Below are 15,825 nucleotides of genomic sequence, written 5' to 3'. Positions count from 1 at the left end.
CATTCCGAAAATTCGCAAGTTTCTACTTTTTAGTTGGCCTAATCCGAGAAAAAATGAAGCGAAATATTATTGCAGTATGAAATTTTTTCTCGTTGAATACAAATAAAAATGCGGACTGCTTGTGGAGCTTGCGTCTTGAAAAACAGCTCTTTAATTATTTATTTTTAAATGCTTGGATAAACAGTCGCATATTTTTTTCGTTACAAAGCTGAATAATCAGAGAATTTTTATTATTGCATACTTCACTTCGATGACCGATAGCCGCGTCAAAGCATGAGAACGATCGATAAAAAAATTGTCGATATTTTTATCCACTTTTGCCCAATAATTAAGAATAACATGGGATAATTGGAGGTTTCAAGGAACCCCGGAAATGTCTCATGTATAATTGTGATTTTATCGATTTCAAGATTTTCAGCGTTACTCGATGAGGAAAAGTATAGGATTTAATTGTAATTGATGATGTATGGCAAGATTGATTGATTGAAATAAATTTAGTATCATGAAACCCCGCATCTAGTCTTTTTTCTTCATTTCTAACCGATTTTTCCTAGAATTATCATTCAAGGAAATTATACGATCACGTTTTATAATTTTTATTACTATTATTATTGAAACATGCAAAACAACAGATAGAAACATTGTAGCTTCACAAAACTAGTAACGCTAAAAGTTCTGAAGTCGATGACGCATGTAGGTTGAGAAAATAAGAGAATTCAGAGATAGATCTTTTACTACAGTAGACAAACAAGTACATATAGATGTACTCGAGATAATCGGTAACGCACCGAAGCCACTGTCGAACGCACACTTCTACATTTCTGTGAGTAAAAAATGATTCAGAATTCGAGGTAACCATCGTGATACATGCTTCTTGACCATCAGTTGGATAAAATCTTCTATAAGAGTGGTCATGAACTTTTCATATGGACCCAATACAACTTTAGAGCTGTTTAAATTTCGGGAAAAAAATCGTCAAACCTTTTTTAAATACTTTTTGATATGCAAGTTACATACAAGTTTAAAAAGAGAGGAAACCGACCAATCTCGAATATAAATACGCTGCACAATTTGCTATTTAAAAACTGTTTTTTTAATAAACAGTGTCAAGATGCTACCGCACGAAGATTTAAGGTTTTAACTTTTTTATTGTACACCGATTATTGATCGAAACAGGTAAAAACGATGTGGCTTTGTTCTTGTGTTGAAAACTGAAAATCGAAGTAAATATAGTGGTAATTTAGAAAATTGGGAATATAAAACATATATAATCAGTCGACAAGTATTCAACTGCATTCAATCGTATTGAGATATACTGTTTGGATGGGCACGTGGCGTTGAGCGAAAATGTAGGGAGATGGAGAACGGGAGAGGGGTATTTCGTAGCTATCGTAGTATCGACAAATATAAATTCAAGGTCCAAGAGTGGGAGGTAAATGACATTCGGGTAGGGAGGTCGAAGGCACGTGGAAAGTCATCAGCTTTGCTACATAAACAATTGTAAACTGGTTGAATCATGAAAATTCTTAAATACATGAGGTTGAGGTTTTATTTTAATTCAAAAAATACAGTGATAATTGAAGAAGGAATCGAAAATTTGATGAGAAAGTTCGCAATTTAATAAAATTACGAATGCTGTACAGATGCATGTGGTGAAGTGCATAGCCGTTTATTCAGGCATTAATCAACTCGTATGTACCATTCAGTATGTACATAACACATACTATATGCGTATCACTGCTAACATCACGTGTCACAACTCACGATCCGCCAGCTCAGCAAATTTACGCAGTGATGAAGCCATGTGCGACAACAGCGCATACGTAGCCACGAGGTCATTCTAAGCAAATCGTACACTTGCTGTTCAATTATTCAAAATAATTGACAAAATTGAACCATCGAATAACTTCTTCCGAAATTGAGGTCGTTTTCAGATTTGGTCGCAACCAAGGACTGGAATCACCATTCGGGTCCTCAAATAAATCGTTCATTTTCTTTGATTTTCTCAAGAAAAACGTTCGTATTATTTTCCCGAGAATTCAGTCATTTTTTAAATCTTCCCCAATTTTTTTTCAGATAATAATAAAGAAAGAAATTTCACAACTATTGTCGTGCTCGATGACACGGCGTTTTACCACACCTCACGGAGGCATAAACAACTCGTGGTTATCGCCGAGCATAGTTTTCATGAACTATGACGTCAATATCCATTCAAACGTCACGAAAAGGTGCTGGCACGTCGTTTTTTTTATTCACACGCTGAGTCGGTGGTATTCATATTCCACACAAACTCCATATTTTCGTTTGTATATGCGATTATGAAGAAATATTTGAAGATTTCTTAGGAAATATGATATTGTTTTTAATTTCATAAATCAATAAGAAAATGCGATTGTTTTTTTTCCTATCTAAATTGACGGTAATTTAGTAAGTTTTGAACTTATGTGAATAATACATGGACATTGCAGTTTTTGCTATAAGCTTTTGCTTTATTGATATTTATTGTAATATGGTGGAAATAGGAAACAGAAAAAATATCTCACCACACTAAAACTGATGACAAAATGTATAAATAGAATATTCGAATTTGCGATCCGAGTTCGAAAACATATAGGTAGATTTCGAAAGGCCACGACATTACCACTGGCTCGTTAATTAAGATGGTCCAGGGTCGTAGTCATTAAACGCTGTCCATGATCAGCTGGAATTTAGAAAATATCGCGACAAATGACACTACAGATGAGTTATTTTTACTACGAATTCAATAAAAATGCACAACGATTGATCTTGGAAAGATAATCACGAATGAAATGGTCGACAAAAGCATAGAAACTTGTGCATATTCTCCCGTCTACTCGTGAATAATAGAGAGAACTCATTGAGGCAAAAAAATGTATTCTACCAATATGACATTACTAAATCCTTCTTTTCGCTCGATTAATGTCAATTCATACGCAAAAGTAGGATGAATGAATTATAAATTCACTGTTATATGCGAATGGGTGTGATCAGAAAACATTTTTCTGGATTTAAGAGGAACAAAGTTTTAAACAGAAAGCCACACAAGGCCAGCGTCCAAGTTTTACCGATGTCGTAAGAATATATCCATCTCAATTTAACCTCGGTTGAAGTCATATTTTTGTAATTCCGAAATCGGTAAACGTCCTTTATACGACAAATATTGGCGGGTACGATAAAAAAGTCTGATAACGCTTCATGCTATCTTATGCAAAAATATATGAGATGCGTTTTCAACAAAAATTTCTTCAACTCGTCAACATCACAAAGTGAACAACTCTTGAACAATTACCAAAAATTATAAGACTCGATGCGAATTACGTTAAATTCATTTGAAGTCGACATTTAAATAACGAATTTCTAAGTTGTACTTTTCAATATTTTATCAAGACTCATGCTCATGCTGAATTATTCCGGAATTATTCCGTACTCAATATGCGTGGGATGGTGAAAGAAAAATTTTAATCAATGTAACACATTGTGTACATTATCTGGTTGAAATGTGCGCAATAATTAATACTTGAGGGAGGCACGAAACTTGGCACTCGCCTCAAAAACATAAATACACGAGATCTTGAAAATCTTTTGGGCTCACAATGCGACGCATTTTGCCTCGAATAAAACAAACTGCATGCCCGATCGTCGAAGGATAATTTTGATAAATTTCAGATCGAGAAACTTTTTGAAATAAATATATTTCACCAGATATTTTAAAAAAGGAAAATTGGACCGTTTGTCAAAAATTATATAAAAATAAAACAGTAACATCAACTTTGCTCTAAATTGGGGTATCAAGGCATCGACGTTGCTGAAAAAAATGAAATGAAAGTTTGAAAAATGCATGGTAGTCGCAAACTAATTGGCTCTAGCTCAAATAGAAACGCTGACTCGATTTTTAGCGTAGCTACAGTTAAAAAATGTTGTGGCAGGTTATTAGCCTTTCCGATGTAATAAATATTTTTCACATTCAAGACTGCAGGAATTCTCTGACGGGATAGAAGAGAAGGAAATAAATAAGCAGACCGATTGACAGTGGGTCAAATTAGTGTTTCTCACTTTACGCTCTGTGCTCTTGATATTGAGCCGCCGTAACGAAAGTTTTTATGGCTAGAGGAAAAATTCCGCGGGAAGGGGGGGGGGGGGGGGCGGCACGCAAACGGGTTATCAGCAAGGTCAACAGAATTGTGTCGCCACCCGTCACTTACTTCAACCGATTGACGGACGAAAAACGTTAACTGACTTATCAGTTGAACGATTTTTATATCATGATCTACGCATGTTCGATTTTCTTTTCCTGAACAGCCATATGCTTTGGATTCTTCGAATAAAAATGAAATGGAAAAACAAATGAAAAATCTGCTTGGTGCAAGTTTATCGAGTCAAGTATTTCTTTCGATTGAGCAAAGTTTAAGTTAATTTTATATACGAATTGTTTGCAAGTAATTGATGTAAGGGAAAACTGTAATCATTTTCGTAATGTCTCTACTCAACCCGACTATATTTCCTCATTATTATTATTTTTACCATGATTCATTGTGTTCCCCGAATCAATTGTTAAGTGTCGTATCGACGAATTTTTTTAACTGGACATGAACGAAGACGATTTGCATTCGTCGAAAATGCATATTAAGGAAACTTTACCATGGGAAATTCCATCGAAGATTGAACTTTGATGCTTGGTGAAGTTTCCGTGATGTACATTTTCGAATAAACTCTAGCTTCATCACGATTCTGTAAAATGGGTATTTTTTTGCAATCAATTTCCATGAAAACTAAAAATTACACATTTTCCTTTTATGAACGATTTCTGAAACCTTTTGAAACAGTATGAAATCAATGAAGCGCTTACGATTGTTTAGCATCATGAAAGTTACAAAGGTCTGAGACGAATCAAACTCCTTCTGACTATTGAAAAGTTGAAAGGTATTGATATTTAGGATTATGAAAGTTCATCATACTCAAGTATCATCTTGATCAGCTGATCAATATTAAGATCAGCTGATTTTTTATTGAAAGAAAAATATCAAATATAAAGAAAATATCAAATTTAGAACAATTGGAATTTGAGAAATATTAGATTATCAAATGTCAAAATATCAATGAAAATGAGTTGTAATTAAATGATTCGCAGCGTAGAATTACCGTTAAAGTAGGACATTAATGTCTTCCAAATAATGGTTCAAGAAGAATGAAAAGGAAACAATGAATTATCCTAAATTGATCTTACCCATAAGAAAATGTATAGATAAAAATAAAATCAGATGTTTGATTGCTTACTTCATCGAATTCTTTTACTATCAAAATCCTCAATAGCATCCCAAGCCACCCTCGTTTCTTCTTTGTGTGCATCAATATTCCCGTTCTTTGGAGTCACGACTCTTCTGGTATCGACCTTGAACTCTTAACGATTTCACGATCAGAGCCGACGTCGATGATGGACAAAAAATACAACCGAAGATACCCGACCAAATAGATAAAGGATAACTCAATGGGATGAAATACAGAAGGGGAAAAAATAATGTGCCTTTACATTTTTCACTTCCGTTTTCCGGAGGCCTTGGTAAACCGTAAATATTACACAACACTAAGGAAATCGAATACTTTTGTTGCACAAAAATTCAGTGGCGCTTAAAACGTCATCGTCTTTTTTTTCTTGTCGGTGGAAATGAACACGAATTTGTATTCACACAGAACACATGGATGAGAGATGCGAATCATGATCGATTAAAAAACTTCATCGAATGTACTGCTAATTGTATTCATCGATGAAACAAAAACAAGAACTTTACTCAACAATGTTGCTAGAAATAATGACAATACTCAATACTCTTACTGAATATTTATCAAGTCATTTTGCATTCTGAAGGAACATAGAACCATCAGATAATTCTGTTTCGATTTCTTATCATACTTTTTCTGAATTTTTTATTACAGATATAAATTATTAATTATCAATGAATCCATGATGATTTTTTTCGCTTCTGTAAATGTAATTTCACTCAGTTTTTTAAATTGCGTTATTCAACAGTCTTTCATGAATATTTCATATGTTTTCAATGTCATGTTTTCGTAGTCACTTATATTTATCAAGAAAATTTAACGTTAGGATTAATCACTCGTAGAATTCTTAAGCTATTATACTTTACTATACTCTTTTTTAATTGTCGATATAAATGACCCGAATTTTCTGTTTTTTTTTTTCGTTGTTTTATGTACACCGAGTTAAAACACGTTCATACATCCGATAGTCCGAAACAAATCGTTCGAGCACGACGCTCGTTGCACGACTGAAGTAGAAAATCCGACTGAGACTGTACAGCTCAGACGCAGTAAACCAGAGACGTCAGCGGTATAAAACACTCGTGCGTCTCTCTGCTTAGCTTTTATGTGTTGTTTATCATTGATGATAATAATATGCACATACGTACATGGAGCCGTCCGCTCAACACACTTTAAAAAGATTATTTACTTTGAGATTTTTGCTGCCATCTATTGGAGTCTCTACTTTACTTTCATTTGTCGATATTAATTACAAAATACAATTTATCCATAAAATCGATAAAAACTTAAATGAAACGTGAAAACAAATATAGTTTGTTTTCATTATATATTTGACATGGAGTACGATAAAACTTGTTCTTGAGAAAAATACTGAAATTCTTGTGTAAGTACCGCTAGCTAAAATGTAGCCATTGGCATGAATCTACGAATTAAGACTGTCAAATTTTATTACTGTCAGTTCTCGTTCGATATAAAGTTTCAAAATTTTTATGCTTAGTACATTGGTTATCCACACTTACTATGATGAACGGAAAACAAATTTTATTTCGTATGACATTCAAATATAGTTTAATATTGAACTATACGGTGAGATTACAAACTAACTTGGTGTTCCGTGTTCTTGAAATCGGAAGAATTTACGAGAATTTTTTAAATGAAGTTCATTCAGTGTTTATCAGGATCATACAATAAAAACCATGCCCACCTGAAATATCTCTAAGTACGTGTATGGAATGGATATAACTATATCTCGGTCGGAATGCGAATAAACTTTTATAGTCTCTCATACATCGAGAAGCGAAAGAGGATCCCCAGTGATTGGCCACACATAATATTACAGTGGATAGATTTCAATTTTTTTCGTTCATTGATTTTCGTTCATGAAATTTTTGCGAATGGAATATTTTTATTATTATCTTTTTTTTTTTTATTTTTATAACAAAAGATAGAATGGTGATAAAAAATTGACACATTAAGCTTGATCATATATTACTGTGGAAAAAAATAAAACAAAAATTGAATACACCACTGCTTCCGCGTTTATCTCCTGCTGATCGCATAAAATCACATGATAACTTCCTGTTTTTGATCAAGATGAAGATTTTTTATTGTGAAGTACTCCACAGATAAGTGATACTCTGCGTGACTTAATGAAGGTAAAGTAGATTCACTATTGTGTTGCTCTTAAGGTATTCCTTTCGCAGGGCCGTATTTTTTGGTGTCGCAAACTAGGGCACTCGAAATTTGGACTGATTCCTAACCTCTAAGAAGTCGCTGTTATATGGGACATTTTAATTCTTCATTAAATGGTCGATAACCTCACCTGAAATTTTGTCAATCTATTCGGATGCAGTTGTACTTTATTGTAAATTAATAGTATATTGCACTACAAGGGCAGAAAGTTTGACGCGCAGTTCAGGGCTATCAAACTTCTGCCCGTGTGGTGTATACTCTTTTTCTTCATAGCCGGTCGAAAGTACGTTTCTTCCGAAATATGCATCTATCGATAGAAGATGTTGTGATGCCTGCCCCGACATTTGCTGCACAAGCGAAGCGAGTGCTGCTGGTCGGGGGGGGGGGGGGGGGGGGGGGGGCAGGCATCAAAAAAACAAGATTAGCAAACATAATTTATATGAATATTTGCATTCCTATGAACCTGAAAATAGATCATTACGAGAACCAATCGGAATCGCGGAAAAGCGATAACAATGAACAGCTAATTCACGCGTCACAACCTTACTTTATGAAAAGGGATTCCGAACGACTATATTCATTTTATCAGTCTGGTCACTTTATTTTTGGCCTTCGCATTGATTTTATCTGAAAGGATAAATGTATGTTATTCGTTTGGATTTGTAGCAGTATAGTGCTGTTTGGATAATAGTGCTTGGAAATAACATGACATTTCCATAACATATCTTCGAATGAATAACATAACCTTATTCGCACGGGTTGCAGATGACTAGATACAACCTTTCAAAAAACACGTAGGCAATATCGATTCAAACGTCAAACGTCAAAAGTCAAAAAAATAATTACGTCAACCCTTTCGGAATGCAGGAAAAGTCTTTGCTCCCGCTGAGACAAATGAAGCGCGTGCAGTTTTGACAGCGCAGAAATGTTATACTTTCGGCACTGAAATCGATGCCGAAAGTACGTACTTTCGACCGACTGTGAAGATATAGTATATCACACACCTAGGGCAGGAAAATAAGGAAAGTCTCAGATCACATGTAATTGTCGGCCGAGGCGAAGCCGAGGCTGACAAACATGTGGTCTGAGGCTTTACTTTTTCCTGTCCGAGGTGTGTATACGATTTTTCTGCCCGACGCAGGCGGAATACGGTAACTTCGGCCCGGAGGGCACAATAGTATATTACACACCTAGGGAGGGAAAATAGACTACTTCAAACCGCGGGCAGAATTGTCACCCGAGCCGAAGGCGAGGGTGATAAGCACGCGGTTTGAGGTGGTCTAATTTCACTCCCGTGGAGTGTATACGATTTTTCGGTCCGACGCAGGCGGAATGCGGCAACTTCGGCACGCGCAGCGGGCCGAAAGTTGCCACTTTCCGCCCGGAGGGCTGAAAAAGACTTTTTCGTGCGTTGTGTTGCGCTAATGTTAGAATGCCATATTTTAGAATACTTTGAAAGAGTTTTGATGTTCACTGTCGTTGTTGCGTTCAACACTCACGAAGATTCTGTCATTGATCTACCAGGAATATCATCTCCTAAGGATGCAAGAAAAATATTGGAAAATCTGATTTCTGAAGGAGGTATCACAAATGATACGGAATATAACTCAAAGAAACGCGACACTCCATTCGGTAATCAGTTTAGTAAAACCAAAGCTACTCGTGTCATAGAAGCTGAAGAAGATATTGTGAACGACCAGGATTCTTGTATAAGGAAATGGATGGACGGTGTGCAAGCACGAGCTCAGAAAGCGATTAGTCAGGGTGAGACTCTCAACGCTTTCTACCTGCCGGACTTTATTGAGCCTCTCATTAAATTGGCTAAAGAATTTCCTATTTGGATGGCTGTTGGAATGCCGAAAAACACTCCACGAGCTACTTCCAGTTATGCCGAAGAGTATTTTAATGATCAGAAAAGAAACGTACTAAAACACTATACTCTGTCAATTGCTGCTAAAAAATTTCTCATAGAACACATGAAAGATAATGAAGAAACCAACTGCATATTTTCTGGTAAAATTGTGCAGTACAATAACGATCGTTTGCACAAAAAAAAAGATAAAGTCGGCCATACGTGTAAAAGCTATGGAAGAGACTGAAATCGTGAACACTGAGATTCACGATATCTGGCACGTCGATTCTGAGGTTATGAAAGAAATTGAAGATGTGAATATTGATATTCTCAACAATGTATCCCGTACTGTGGAAATATCTCTTGATAATCAAAAAGAAGAAGAAAACGTCGATGATTCTTCTGACTTCGTCGGTTTCGAAGATTGGGGAGGAAAAGGAAACGCAGTGTGTTTCGACAAACGTAGACATAATGCTGAAGATTGCAAAATTCATAACCTAGAATATGCGTCATCGTCATCCAATCAAACTCCTGCTGCTACACCAAAACACAATTACCAAAATAGATCCAATAAAAAAATACAAGTTACATATCCATACTCAATTTGATCACACTTATGAAAAACTCGATCCTTTGAAGGATAATGGTGAGCTGATTTACAGTATTTTCGAAAAAAGTTTGGACCTGCAGACCAATGTTTCTTCCACCTCCACTGAGTTAGCCCCCCCCCAAATCAAATATTTGCATTTTTTTTAGACAAATTTTTTGAGGGTCGTACAGTGGTTCGTGGTGACGCGATTGCATCGATCAGTGGTGAACCATTTTTTCAAAAAATAAAATTCAAAATTTTACCCCTGAGTTAGCCCCCTTAAATCGACTATATTGATTTTTTTTACAAATTTCTTGGGGGTCGTATAGTGGTTAATGGTGGTGCAATTAGATCGTTCAGTGGTAAACCATTTTTTCAAAAAAATGAATTTCAAAATTTAGCTCCCTCAAATCGACTGTATTGATTTTTTTTTTACAGATTTCTTGGTTATCGTACAGTGGTTAATGGTGGCGCGATTAAATTATTCAGTGGTATACCACTTCTACAGAAAACAGGGGCGAAGAATAATCACCAAAGAAACAACTTCAGATCGTAGACCCTTGGCCGAAGCGGTTATTCGGTTTCCAGTGGCTAGATCTAACTCACTCACCGTGCAGCCGGGAGTCTAGCCGAAAAGAAGAAAAAGATCTTCAGGCCGTACACCGTATTATGTGACAGGTGACAGGTGACAGTGCAAAAATGGTTTGGAATTCGCCAAGTAAATATTATCAAATCTAAAATTCAGCGAGCATGAAGAGATCTCGACCATGAAAGGTCTCACTCGGAATGGCTTAGAACGTGTAAGGAAGAGACTTACGATCATGTTTGACAGGGCCTCAGAAACGACCCACAGTCTCATGTTTGTTGGCACGTTTACGGTCTTTTACAACGCTCTGTCGAGAAATGCGACGAAGCTATTAAGGGCTATCACAACGTGCTCAAATGGGTCAAGGATAATATTCAGACCATCACAGATTTAGCTTAGAGATCAGATCCGCTGAGGCCGACGCAACACGCCTCCAGGTTTTGTCATATCGTATCATTTGTTGGGAATTACAAGACAGCTCTAAAAAATTCCATACTTGTCGCAATTCTCCTGTGGTAAGTTTTAATTCTGATAAATTCTTCCAATATATGTGGGTCAGATAGATTCATGTCATTAATGATTCAGGGTGTGTTATGATTATGAGCACAGCGAATTGTTGCTGTACAAAAATCTAATGATGAATTTTAAATTTCACAGTAAATTAAAATCAATAATCTTACATCACAAGAATGCGATAAGATATCAATAATCGACAAATCTTACTGAGTGAACTTTGGAAAATCAGAAAAAAATGCATGAGTTTGATTCTCCATTATGGCCAATCCTAAATTTGTTACGTAACAGTCCATCTTAAAAAACTTATTGTTTTCATAACATCATTCCATCCACTTTCGAATTCACGTATTTCAATGTAAGGATATTTATTAATGATTCTATTCGCTTTGTTTCCTCATCGAGGAAGCTTTGTGACGATGAAAATTTTTTTTATTCCAGTTTTCAGTGTCAATGTGCTCAAAATGTTCCAAAACATCGAAAAATCATATCTAGAAAAAATGTCCGCATGTGCGCGCCCGCGCGTGTGCGTGCATGCGTGCGTGCGTGCGTGTGTGTGTGTGTGTGTGTGTTCAAATTCAAAATTCAAAATTCAAATGCTTATAACTCGGAAACGGTTTGAGATACAGGGCTACCGTTTTGCACAGATGTTACTCTATACAAGCTCTTCATTCTCTAATAATTTTGTCAGAATTACACGGACTCTGCTCATTCAACGGAACATGCTCTCGGACTCATTTTAACGGTATATCTCTCAAAATCATCGGGTTCTTTCTCACGAGCACGCTTCGGTCCTCCATCTTGTTCGTCTCGCACGTGCGCGACGAACACCGGGTCAACTCGCATTGGGAGGTGTCGGGGCAATTACTTTCGAGCTGAAAATTTGTATCGACGTGAATCACGAGAGAACATGAAGGAGCGGATAAGAGCTGCCTGCCGTGCGATCCCGAGAGATGTTCTCCTACGCACAGTTGATGGTTTTGAGAGAAGAGTTCAGGCATGTTTAAACATGAATGGAGGGATCTTTGAACATCTCTAGGGAGGGATCAGAGTACACTTACAAGGAGGGTTTGGAGTCCGAAAATACTGCGGTAGTGACGAACCGCAGAGACCTAATCCTTGTGAGCTCGTACCTATGGGCATAAAGGCATTGCATGCCCCTCTTTTTAAAAAAAGTTGAAAAATAAAATGAAAATAAAAAACACACACACATGCACCTCCACGTATGCACGCATATGCAGACCCACACGCAAACGCACTTGCACTTGGTACGTTAAAGATCTCTTCGCGGTACATCCTGGATACCTCTAAAATAGTTGAAAATGATGTTCTCACTTAAAAAATATGAACTTAATCAAAAAATTTTTCCAACAAAAGTTGTTGGTTTTGCGCTGAACAATTTTTTGGTGATGAAACAAAGTTATGTTTCCATTCGAAAAAAACATGTCGGCCATTCTAACGCCGCCATTTTGAATTTTGGATCCACAAACCAATTTTTATCAAACGTCCCCCTTCAACCCCTAAAAGTTTTGTTTCACACAATATTTGATCCGAGCAATATTTTCCGAGAAAAGTCAGGTGTAAGATTAAAATGGGACACCCTGTATAGTCTAGGGTTATCAGCTATCGATTATAAGCTATCGTCTTTGGTAATTTTCTGGCCATCACAATTTCAAGGATATCGCGTAATAAACAACAGTACGATTTCCAAAAAGGATTAATTTGCGAAACAATATCTCCAATTAAGACACCAAACAATCTCGCAAAATAGAACATTTCTGCTGCGATCATTTTCAATTTTTTCCCATTTAGACGTCTTTCTTCATATAAATAAGGGATTACTAGAATTATCGATAGGACCATATTCGAAGATAAATAGTCGGTCGTTGAACGTTTCCAGTTCGAATTATTTTCATTTTGAGAGATGGTGATAGAAAAACCGAAGTCATTTGTTACAAGTATGACGGCCGTTAGAAGGTCGAGTTAGATGATTAGAGAAACGAAAATACGAATCTCAGGGCTCGCCCGCGGGGCATAATTACAGATTACTTAATCAAAGTTGTCGGAAAAATTACGGTTTTCAAATGATTTGTTATACAAAAAGTCTGGCATTTTTTTGAAGTTCGTAAAAAATAAAGTAGGCGTTAGCGCAATGCCATACTTTTCTGGCGGCGCAAATGACCCGTCATACTAATTGTTACGTGTTACGTAATTGAACGCGTTAATTAATTAATTTTTTTCAAATCATTTGTTACAGGCCAATTTGTTTATTTAACGATGATCTTTAAGTAAACATCCACGAAATTCATAATGCCATACCATTATGACGGTTCTGAGTACCCACCATACCACCGCAAAGATGTAAATTTTTTATTTATGCAAAACAATTTTTTTACCGTATAGCACTAAACAGTTCATGATACAGTGAGATTATTTATGCACATGCCATACTTTTAGTGAAGTCCAAAAATGGTGCCATACTTCAAAAACGGATGATTATCAGAAGGTTTTGAGATTCAAATCATCAAATGTAAAATTATTTATTACAGTATGGCACTGTCGTATTTCTTTATTGGCAACACGAGTGTACCGAAAAAAATGTGCCATACTTTGACCATGGGTTTAAGAAAAGTCACACTCGCGCTATGATGTTAAAAAAATAACAATGTTTAAACAATGTGTTACAGTATGGCATTTAATTATTCAAAAATCGATGCGAAACGATTTAAAAAAAAATTATGCCATACTCATAGTGCAGTGCAGTCGAAATGCCATACCAGGAAAACTTATGCTCAACAGCGGCCTGATGGTATAATCACTAAATGACGTATCCACATTAATACTACGTTTAAGTCTCATCGAATTTATTACGATATATTTTGTGTTCTTAATTAATCATGCAGGGAACTCAAAAAAATGTTAGTCACATTTACGTCTTCTCAATTTATTTAATTAAGTAAACAATTCAAATTTCTGATTCTGAACTGCTGTCCCCAGAATCATCCTCATTCTCTTCCTCATCTTCGCTCTGGTCGTCTTCGTCGATGGTGATATCGGTATCTACAAATTACCTAATTTATTTAGTCGACTTAAGAATAGAAGCCCAAGAGTTCGGGTACAAAATTTTCGCTCTCAACATACCTTGCTCTTCGTCTTTATCGTCTTCACCTTCCCAAGCGCATAGGACGTCGCTGATCGTTGTCGGCATGGCGTTGCCGTCGAACCAGTGCTATTAGTACTCATCATCATCAGTCAACTTCCACCCGTAATAGTCAGCTCCGTTGTTATATTGTGAGGAAGTTTGGGTTTTTGAGTTTTCAAAATTTCGGCTCGCAATCTCATTGCTGCCGTTTGCAAAACGCATTGATCTTGGAGCTCAGCGATGTTAGTAATCGCCGTCACATCATGCGGAGCAACGACTATTTTTTTTTCCGCACATGGTCGAGCGAATTTTCGACCTCAATGATTTTTGTGCTAAAATTTTTTTTGGAATGTATTGTGTCTCGAAGATGACTCTTTCGTATTCTCCCGAATCTCTGTGCTTTTCGATGAGCAATTCTGTAAACAGCTGTCGAAGAAATGACATGAAATAGCATTTTTCTTCTCTGACCATGTTTTCGCGAATAAACGCACACAATTTAGCAAATGCAGCCGCATGCATATTTCGTTTTTCATGCCACTCCGTATGCTTTTTGTTAAGAAGTTTCTCAGCGTTCTTGCGGTAGATTGTCTTGCAAATCCGATGTTACGGAATGGATCCCTTGTTACTCATTTTTTCATGAAGATTACCCAGGAACTCTATATCATTGATTTTTGTAGCATACTCCTTGTCGGCGATCATGGAAATGTAGTTCGTTGTAATGCTGACAAAGACTTTCCGCCTTTTGTACTTTTTGACGTTTTTCTTGCATTATATGCATGGTTGGCGGGAAGCTTCGGGTGACTCCGTCCCAGATCCTTCTTCATCTTGACAAAGAATTCTACTGGATCAAAATATTTCAAACTTCAGTCATTTCAAATTCCACATGAGAATTTTTCCAATTTCCAGCAAAATGGTCGATAAAATATTTTCTTTTCTCATTGAAAGAATTTGCACTATGAAAAAATTAAAAAGTAAAAAAACATTTCTTATTTTACCTAAAACCTCGGGGGGGGGGGGGGGGATTGAAATTCCGAACTGTGAGAAGTCAGAAGGCTCAAAAGTCCGAAAATCTCGCTAGTGCGATATATCTATATATTTCGAGCCCCAGCTATAGATTTTCGGAATTTTGAGCCTTCTGATTTCTCGCAGTTCGGAATTTCAATCCCGCCCCAAACCTCGTGGTTTCCAAGTTCAGCCACTCCAGTCATCAGAGTTTCGACTCGAAATGATGAGAAAATATATCAATCGAAAATTCTAAATAATTTCTAGTCGACTCAACATGGTTGTATGCAACTATTTTCTCCTGGACAATATCATGAAAACCTTGAAATTTTCTTGTTACGTCACATTTTCGAAAAAAAAGCCTGTCTTGCACAAGAGCGAATATTCGTTTAAAAAAGGCACACGATTTAATTACAAAATTGAAATCGGAACTTGTGCGTCTCATTCTAAATTTAACGTGAAAAAATTTCCTACACAAAAAAAAATCCCACTCTTTCGTCCGGGCAACTTTCACTGTGTGAAATAGTATTTAACCCCTTCTTCACATAAACATCTTTCCTTTCAAGATCAAAATGCTGAGTCGTGATAAACTAGACAGCCTTAACAGTGAATTTATATTCAAAATATTCCCTACATATATAAACATATAC

At 36.4% G+C, this 15,825-nt stretch overlaps 1 protein-coding gene across 2 annotated transcripts in view; it reads right to left on the bottom strand.

Moving 5' to 3' along the window:
- Positions 1-6,311, bottom strand: part of LOC122417999 (uncharacterized) — a 28,247-nt gene extending 21,936 nt beyond the window's left edge. For both annotated transcript variants that reach the window (XM_043431969.1, XM_043431968.1), the window contains exon 1: positions 5,296-6,311. Coding sequence is in view for 1 of the 2 variants with exons in the window: in XM_043431968.1 (XP_043287903.1) it covers positions 5,296-5,367 (72 nt within the window). In the remaining variant the exon portion in view is untranslated. The remainder of the gene's footprint in view (positions 1-5,295) is intronic.
- Between the last annotated feature and the right edge of the window lie 9,514 nt (positions 6,312-15,825).

The sequence above is a fragment of the Venturia canescens genome, chromosome 11, assembly GCF_019457755.1.
Source record: "Venturia canescens isolate UGA chromosome 11, ASM1945775v1, whole genome shotgun sequence".
Taxonomy (NCBI): domain Eukaryota; kingdom Metazoa; phylum Arthropoda; class Insecta; order Hymenoptera; family Ichneumonidae; genus Venturia; species Venturia canescens.
The sequence above is the reverse complement of the archived record's forward strand: the minus strand, read 5'-3'. Positions and strand labels throughout refer to the sequence as shown.